This window comes from Tiliqua scincoides, chromosome 2 (genome assembly GCF_035046505.1).
Source record: "Tiliqua scincoides isolate rTilSci1 chromosome 2, rTilSci1.hap2, whole genome shotgun sequence".
Lineage (NCBI taxonomy): Eukaryota > Metazoa > Chordata > Lepidosauria > Squamata > Scincidae > Tiliqua > Tiliqua scincoides.
This window is the reverse complement of record NC_089822.1, coordinates 126146975-126156322: the sequence shown is the minus strand read 5'-3', so window position 1 is coordinate 126156322 and position 9348 is coordinate 126146975. Positions and strand designations below refer to the sequence as shown.

The window sequence follows — 9348 nt, the reverse complement described above, 5'->3', positions numbered from 1 at the left end:
TGGGATTTACTGTTACCCTGCACATGCCCAATCTTGTCTGATCTTGGAAGCTAAGCAGGGGCAGGCCTGGTTAGTACTTGGATGGGAGACCGCCTGGGAATACCGGCTGCTGTAGGCTTATACCATAGTCTTTCGAGACTGAAGGTTGCCAACCAACCACTTCTGAATAGACATGCATAGGATTGGGCTCTAGAACACATACCAAAGCCGCCTGGTTCCCTCTGGCTTGTGATGCTCCAGGCACTGGTAGGATGAAGCCACCCACCCTCCACTTAATGGTCATTTACATTACAGTCAGCACAGCACATTGGGGTTGATTTCTGAGTACTGTACACGCGTGTTAGACGATCGGGCTCCACTCCAGGTCTGCTTCTGATAACCCCAGGCACTTTCTTCCCCTCTAGGACTGTGGTCCTTTATCCTTGCACTTTCCTCCCCCACCCCCCGTTTCCGGATGCCGGGGAAATCAGGCACCGAAGGCTCTCTGACCCAGTCCAGGAGATTCCATCGAGCACCGGGAGGAATCGTGGCGGGCGGGGTGGAAGGGCAGGGCTGCGGCGTCAGTAGCCGTCGGGCCACAAGCTGCCCCGTAGCTCCGCACACTGACGCTCCTTGGCCAAAGGGGGGTGGGGGGAGAATGAATGGAAAGTTCTCGCCGGTGGACCCTTTGCTTTGCCCACTGCGGTAGATCCGCCTGCTTGGCCTGGGGGTGGCGCTGCGCGTGCGCCAGGGACACCCACAAGCGCACAGTAGTGTCCATTCCCCATAGGTAGGGTGGGGGGATAGGAAGAGCTGACTCGGGACCCTTGCGCGCCCCACTTCTTGCAAATGGTTCGCACCCTTCCGACTAACCCCCCCCCCCGCCGCTCGCTACCCCATGCACAGTGCATCAAGCCAAGCTCCCGGGCCAAGAGGCCAAGAAGAGGGGGCTTTCAGGAGGTTGAGCGTGGGAGAAAGGAAGGGTCACCCCGAATTAATCATGGGAGAACCCAAAGAATGCAAAGTGTTTGGGGAGAGCAGGCTAGAATCTGGGGGGAGGGGGGAAATAATCAAAGAAGGGATCTTCTAATTAGAAGGGATCTCCCAATCAGAAAACATCTTCTAAGAATAGATCTTCCAAGAAAGGGATCTTCCAATAAGAAAAGATCTTCTAATAATAGAAGGGATCTTCCAATAAGAAAAGAAGGGATCTTCTAATCAGAAAGGATCTTCCAATAATCAAAGAAGGGAGGGATCTAAAGAAGGGATCTTCTTGGAAATGGATCTGAAACATGGGAGCAGAGAGCCCCCCCTTACCCCTTCAGCCCCTGGGGGCCGGAGCGAGAGAACCAGGCAGCCCCCCCCCCGAGGCGAAGCGGGGTGTGTTGGGTAGCAGAGGCTCCTGGTAGTCCGGGCCAAGGAACAGCCGAGGGGAGGGGAGCCGGTTCCAAGGCATAGCGCGTCAAGTCGAAGGAACCGAAGTGACCCCGGATTGGCTCCGGATTGCTGAGCAGGTGCGGAGGGGCAGCAGCGGAGTAGCGAATGCGATCAAGTGGCGCCTGCCCTGCCCCCTGGATCCCGGCTGAGTCAATGGGATGGCGGGGACCTCTCCCACCAGCCTTCCCTCCCTGCATCCCAACTTCTCCCCGGGGTGGGGTGCGTGTGTGGAGGGAATGGGGCTTGCGGGCCAGGTGGGACGCCCAGCCGGCTTGCGGGAGTGGAGCAGGAGGCGCGGGCTGGGCGGCTTCATCGGCCCGCGGCTGCCCGCCGTCGAGGTCCCGAGGTGGGAGGGGCTCGGGGGGCTGCGTGTGCGGGAATGGGGCCAGCCCTCGCCTGGTCGCCACCCGTTTTGGCTGGAGGGCTCGCGCTCGAGACGGGCCAGGAGGGAGGGGTCTCTCACTTCGGGGACCGGGCTCAGGTTTCAGCTCGGCTGGGGGGCAGGGGAGGACTGGGACCTGGCCATATACGCGGGCTGCGGGGAGGCAGAGGGGAGCATAAAGCCGCCGTGCCTCGCTGCGCACTAGACGGCCGCCGACTTGCTGCTGGGCCGTGGGCACCTCGGATTCTCCTGCTGGGTTGCAAAGGGAAGGAGGATCCGGCTGCATGAAGGCTCGGTAGCCACTGGGGAAACTACCACCACCACCACCACCTCCTCCTCCTCCACACAAAGGTCCTGCATGTCTAACATTTAGACATGCTCAGCTTTGTGGATTCAAGGACGCTAGTGCTACTGGCAGCCACTCAAGTCATTTTATTAGCCCTTGTCAAGTGTCAGGATGAGGACATACGTAAGTTGCCTCTTTCTTCTTCTTCTCCTGAAAGAGGGTGCAAAGGATGTCCAGTGGGAGAAAGGGAAATGGGGGGGGGGGGAGAGAGAGCGAGAGAGCGCAAGATAGACAGAGAGAGAGAGAGAGGATTCTTTTTGGGTTGGCAGGGGAGAGAGCATTGGGGCTTGCAGAACTCAACTTTTGCTTAGGACTTGGCCTTCTTCGCCTCCTTCCCGCACTTGACTTCCTTCAGCTCCCAAGATTCTTTCCCTCCAATAAAAGCAGCTCAGCTGCCCGTCATCCCTATGAGTATAAAATGCTGCTGTGTGCTCAGGGAAGTCCCTTTTCGAGCCATTGTCAGGCTTGCTGCTTGAGAAGAGGCGGTGGCACCCTGGCTCTCAATTCCTTCTGCCCTATTCATCTCCTGTGGGCCTTCTAGGAGTCAGGCGAGGTGGGGACCAGCTTTCTGAAAGAGCTGGCTAAACCACTACGTGCTTCCCATTCAAGATTCTCTCAAAAGTCAGAGGCTGATTCTGAACTCACCCAAAAGGGACAGAAGGGAGAGCAAAAATCGCACTCGCTTGCATGTGTGCTGTGGCAGCGAAAGAGTTAATGGAGTGAGGTGGGGGTTTCAAAGGGGGATCCAGACAAAAGGGAACATTCCGGGACAGACAAGTAAGACTCTTTGAGACTTTTTTTTTTTTTTTGGTTTTACAAAGAAAGACCTTTGTGCACCAAATCCACCCTCCTCTTTCCCTCCCCTAACTCAGTTAGGGATGTGAAGTAAGGTGCAGATGGAGGTCCTAGGGAATTTGATAGCTAACAGATTTTTGTTGTTGTTGAAGGAGCAGAAGGGAAATTTTCCCCAACTCAAGAGGCCATCTGAGGGGTGCAAAGCATTCCAGAGGCACACCAGTCCATTTGTTTTACTCCATCTTCACCCCATATATGTGCATGCATGCCCTTAGACATGCACCCTTCAACCAAGGTGGAATGCTCCTTCCAAATTGGGTGCTGGAGGATTTATTAACTTCTTCAGGCTTAAAAGGTCCATTTTTGTTATTTGCTCCCAAAAAGAAAATTTGACCAAATGAATTTCTCCACCAATAATGACAAAGTTTCATATAGAAGGCAGCCATATAGGCAGCCTGTCCCTCCTCCCTTACCCAGAGAGCTTCTGTTGTCTGGGATTTTATTCAGGGTTGGAAGATGGAAACTTTATTAGGTAGAAAAACTTCTCTGTCTCTCTTTTTTCTTTTTTCACATGTTTGGGCAGGTTTCCTATTGCTTAAATTCCATCCCTGTCTCCATATGCTCCAGACTGTAAATCAATTGCAGGGAATACAGTTTGAAAAGAAAAGGGGGAAAAAGACCTTTCTTTTCTCCCGATCCCAGGCCATACGTCTCTATCTCACAAGCAGCCCCAGATTCCAGTAAAAAAGGACTTGAATTCCTTTCACTCATGTGCAGAAGTCTGCAGTTGAGTTTTCAAAGTTAGTGTCTTTGGAGGCCCTCTGCAGTGCCTGTGCAGACAGAGTCAGGTGCTTTTCTTCCACAGCTCTCTTTAAATGATTATGATCAGCCAGCCTGGCTTTGCAGAGCACAGTGTGATTCATTCCTAAGCCTGGCACACTCCTCCCCCCTTGTCTTGAGTGATTTAGGCCAAAACGTCTGTTGTGTCTTTGAATTTCAGGGCAAAGTATAGCAAAGGGGGAAGGGAATTTATCACCTGGATGCCTTCTAATTTTTTGAAAGCATCTTGTGGTATGTTATTGGATAAAGCATGAACAGGGTGCGCATATATACGTATCTTTGCTTATGATGCCTTTGATCCTTGCACACTTTTTGACGTCTTCAAAAATTCATTTCTTTTGCAAGCATTCTCCCAGGTCAGAGAGAGCAGAGCTCAGTTCCCACTCTGTGAACGTTTTGTTTGCATTTGGCAGCAATCGCTTCCAGATGCTGAAATGCTGCCCATATTTATTTAAACGGATCCCTAACGGAGCAATGTGAATCGCGCTCTGTGTGTGCTCGAGAAAAGGCCCATTCATGAGCGGATGGGTCCCTTGGGCTCCTGCAGGTTCCCCTGCCCCATGCACAATAGCCCCCCTGTCATCTTGCTGCTGCTATCAAGCCTTCACTGGGACATTTTTAAAAAAGCATATGCCAAAGGGGCATGTTTTTAATGGGTTTCTCCTGACCTCTTCTCCAACAAGAATCATTTCTATTTAACTGTCATAACTGGGGGATAAATGTTGTCAGCTCTTCTGATTAGAGCACCTCAGTCTACAGCTTGCTCAGCTTTCCAAACTGGACCCCTTTCTCCTCCCCTGCTGCCCTGCCAGAAGCTTCACAGATCTGACATAAGTCTGCTACTGTTGTTAGTGCTTCTTTTTTTAAGCTGTGCTTTTGATTAGAAAAACAGCCTTCGTTCTCTCCCTTACACGTATGGAGTCAGTTAGGGTCATCGCTTGGCATCAAATGCAGAATCCACTCTGCTGCATGTATTCCAGAAATGGGTGGGCAGGTTGGCAAGAGTGTTCTCCAAGGGTCTCTAACATGCCCCTTCCCCCGTGTTCCCAGGTTGTTCTTATCGCCATTGGTCAGACATGGCAAACTGTGTGGTCTGACGGGATGCTCTTCTTTTGACTGGCATCTCTGGGTGATGGTCTGTGGGCTTGAATCTTTCAAGTGTGTTACATGTGAAACTAGGGTGAGGCCGGAAGAACACATAGGCCTTCAGAGCAGAAATGGGGGGGGGGGAGTTTCATCCCTGAGGGATTTGACAGAGAAGTTTGCCAAGCAGATTGATCAGCCACTTAGCACAGGCTTCCCTGTAAACTCAAGCTCAGTCAGCAAACTTGCTTTTGTGGGCTGATGTATGTCCAGAAAAAGTTAAAGATGCGCTGAGGTGAAGACTGAGAAACAAGCTGGGACCAAGGGTCTGGCAATAGGCAATCAGGGTCTGGCAATCAGCCTAGGCAATAGGGCTAAAAACCTGTGACCTGGGTCCAGAATTGCCAGGAGCCTGTTTTGAAAGTGGCCTTCTATATGCTGTGCTGAAGAAAGGATGGCAAAGATAGCAAAACGTCTTTGGATGTTCTAGACTCACCTTCACGTCCTTGCTCAGCAATGAAGCCCACTGAGTGGCAGCTAAATCTTATCTCACTGGTGACTTGGACCTCCCAAGTAACTGCCATTCTACCTGTGCCTCAAAGTATTATTTTACTTTGAGGATAAAGTCAGGTAAAGGTTTACAACGATACCTGCCCTGAGTCGCAGAGATCTGGTGGAAAGGAGATGTACATCAGTTGTTCAGAATTCTACAGTGTTCTTGCATCTAGTAACCCAAGTGGAGTTCGCAAATCTCATCATCAGAAGGAGTGCAACACCGGAGGGCTGGGTGGGGTAAACATCTTTCTAAAGGTCTCTGTGCTATGCTTGTGGGTAACTTTTTACAAAATTGTTCTCATTGCTCCAGGGAAGATGTTCTCGAAGGTTGCTGGCCTGGAATGTAGGAGGAAGCCGCTTTTGCACATGTGATGCCAGGTTGCTCTACTAAATGCTGATGCTGTGACTCTGTTTCTTCTTTTCTTCCTTTCCTCTGGTTTTTGCCTCCTTGGTCCCTGACCCTGTTCTTTCCTTTTGCTTCCGGCACAGAGGAGGCAGGCAGCTGTGTACAGGATGGGCAGAGGTATAGTGATAAAGATGTGTGGAAACCTGAAGCCTGTCGGATCTGTGTCTGTGACACTGGGAATATCCTCTGCGACGACATAACCTGCGAAGACATGAGAGAGTGTCCCACCCCCGAGATCCTCTTCGGAGAATGTTGTCCCATCTGCCCAACTGACCAGCCTGCCGCCAGTGGTCGTAATTTATTTATTTCCGTTCCATATAAATAAATTACCCGAGAAATAATAGCAACAAAAGGAAAGATTGATGGCAAAGCCATGGATGCCAGACCTGTGCCCTTTGGCATCCATGGGAAGGCTATTGCTAGGAAAGGCTACTTCTCATCATGATTAATTGAGCTGGGTGTGCTCCTTTGGTACATGAAAATGCAGGAAAACCTGCAATTGACAGTTTGATTGAGCTGCACATGGGTGAGGGAAGGGGATTGTGGTCAGCATTATTGGCAAAAGACAGACTTGTCTAAGACAGTCCTGCTAACAAATCCATCAAAGTGACTGGCCCACCAAATACTTTTACTAGTCACCTGTATACAGTAGCCATTTGTGGCACAGTGAGGACTTGAAAGAAAAAAGAACGCTTATCTACCAGTTTATCTGCCTCCAAGTGGTTGCCAACCACAGTCAAGTGACAAATCTAGCCCAAGGCTTTCAAGTAGCCAAGGCTTTCCGATCCAGGCCATGAATCAAACTTTTCTGGGCCCCATGTGGCAGCACTGTACCATTGCCTACTATCTTTTCTGAAACCCTTGGGAAATGAAAGGGGAATATTCACAGTGCTAACTATATGTTGTGATGATTTTTGTTCCCTCTGCACAGTGTTTGACTGTGATTTCACTCTCAGGGTGGTCTGAATAGGGAAATTTCCTTTACAGTCTTGCTGAGTCAAGAAAAACTTCTAATTGCAATATAATCAAGTGCAAAACTGCTTCCTTTATGGGATTTTTTTCAAGCATTAGCCATCCCATTCTAAACACATTAGATGGAAATGAAGCTCTGATGAAATCAGTAGCACTACACAAACTTAACTACCAGTTGTTGCAAACCAAAGAAAGTTAAGTGATGGTGATGATGATATCAATCTAGCATTTATATGATGCTTTCAATTTTTCAAAGTGCCTTGTGGAGTAATCTCAGTAACACAGTACCTAAATCCTATTGAAACCAGTGGAATTTAAGCCACTGGTTAACCTCTGAAGTCCCATTAATGTCAGTGTGATTTAGGTACATGTATTTTTCCCCCCTGAATCACTCCTAGTTGTGTGTATAATTCTTTAGTTGCATCTACTTAAGCAGAGCAGGGTATAGGAAATGGGAAATTTTTTTTTGGCAAATTATAAACTTTAGAACCTGTGGGAGGAAGCAGGGATACAAAGGATCATCCTCTCTTATGGCGAGCCCCCTTCATGGCAGCAGTGTAGAAGATGTTGTTGAAAGAATGTTTGGCTCCCTCTTTTTTTTTAATTTAAAAGTCCATTTGCTGCTGCTGTCTCAAGGGTCCCTGAGTTTACTGAAATACAGGTGTCAGGGTCAAGAGGTCAAGATTTCACCTTGTGAAAAAAATGGCAGTTGAGGACTAGCTATCATCCTTGAGATATTGGGGTTGCTTAATGCTTCCCTAATCCCCACCTCTCAAAACCCTCAAGGGGAATGTTCTGCAAAGTGATGACAATTGTCAAGGGTGTCAGAAAAAGAATCTTAGTATTCAATGCAAGTTCTAAAAATTTCTGTCCAAGAAATGCAAACTCAAACTTAAATTACTTTCTTAATTGTAGCCCAGAAGTCATGTTAATATTAGAAGTGGCCTTTTAAAACCCTCTTACCTATGCTGGCTGCCTTGGAGGTTTCTCTGATTTGAAAAATGACATTCCAAGGCTGCCAGTATGCATAAAGGGTTGAAACTTGCAAGCAAAAGTTAACCGTATCCTTCCCTGTGCAATGTTTATTTGCAGTTCCGCTGGATGTGGCTTTTAACCTCTGTATTTTGCGCCATGCTTGCTTTCTCTTTAAAAAAAAACCGCATTGTTTTTCCCTAAAGCTCTTATTCTGCCCACATTTTATTAAGCTTAGCAGGCTGATCCTAACTATATGTGATTGACAGCAACTCCAGGTAATTAAAATGTGGACTTGCTTCTAAGAAAGCAAACTAGGAGTAGGCATGTCTACTGAGAATTAAGGCTGCAATCCTATCCACACTTACCTGAGAGTAAGCCCCACTGACTATAGTGGGACTTACTTCTAATTAGGCAGGCATAGGATTGGGCTGTAAGTCCCACTGAGTTCCATGGGACTTGCTCCTACATAAATGTGTACAGGACTGCAGGCTCAGATTTGCAGTTCAAGTCCCATTTAATGTACTGGAATAGGCAACCCAATCCCATGCATGTTCATTTGGAAGTAATTCCCACTGAATTCAAAAGGATTTAGCTCGAAGTACGTGTGCATAGGATTGCAGCATTTGACACACATATCCGTGCACAGGATGCAATAAAATGTACACAGCTGTAATTCCTGTGAAGTAATGTGGAATGAAATGGAACAAGCCTGTAATTTGGCTTTGCACATACAATCATTTTTTCAGGACCCTACATTATTCTTTCTGTGCTTTTGCATTTTGCATGGGACCTTTTGCAGTCCAGGCGTATACAGCTCTGTACAGGTCATTTTCCTGGGTCAGCAACATCACTGGTACAGCAATGATTCCTAGTGGATGGGTTTAGAAAAGCAAAGGTTTCCCCAATCCTCACCACTCCCTACCTTGTTTTCCCATCCCCTTGTTTTGTATGCATCTTCTGTGAAAAGATAAATTCACTTTATTTCCTGAAATATATGATACAACTTGGTTCTGATACTTTCTTTCTCTCCCCTACCCCCTTGTTCCTAACAGGGCAACCTGGCCCCAAGGTGAGACAACTGAATCATACTTATAACCACAATTTTATTTTAGTTCTTCTAATGGTTGCAATTTTTACTTTCTCTGGTTCCTATCCCTTTAACAGTAACTTGCTCTGCAGATACTAGCTTCTGAAAATGCTAATTTCCATAGCTTGAGAAATTTCACTTGCTGATTTTTGTATGTCAGTTTTGTAGTCAAAAGTTCAGGAGGGAACTGGGGCTTTTTTTTCTTTTTTTTTACTCCCTCTCTCTTTTTATGCTGTCTCACTGATAACCATATTGGCCTTTTTTACACACACATCACATTCCTATGCTTATGTTGGGTCCAATTCCTTGTGAAGGAGAAAATTTGCAGAAGCCAATGGCACTACCCCATTAGATGGCTATCCTGAGTTACTGCAGTTACTGTCTCTGGGGCATGAAATGTGAACTGCAGTCTCATAACCTGACTTGGTGAAAAAGCTGAAACATTTGCTTCAGACAGATGAATACTTCCATTGATTTCAATAAGACTATTC

The 9348-nt window shown here is 47.7% G+C and overlaps 1 protein-coding gene across 1 annotated transcript in view; it reads left to right on the top strand.

Annotated features, from left to right (window-relative positions):
- Positions 1 to 2173: 2173 nt before the first annotated feature.
- Positions 2174 to 9348, top strand: part of COL2A1 (collagen type II alpha 1 chain) — a 96794-nt gene continuing 89619 nt past the window's right edge. The window contains exons 1-2 of the mRNA XM_066618472.1: positions 2174 to 2267; positions 5907 to 6133. Coding sequence (XP_066474569.1) covers positions 2174 to 2267; positions 5907 to 6133 — 321 coding nt within the window. The remainder of the gene's footprint in view (positions 2268 to 5906; positions 6134 to 9348) is intronic.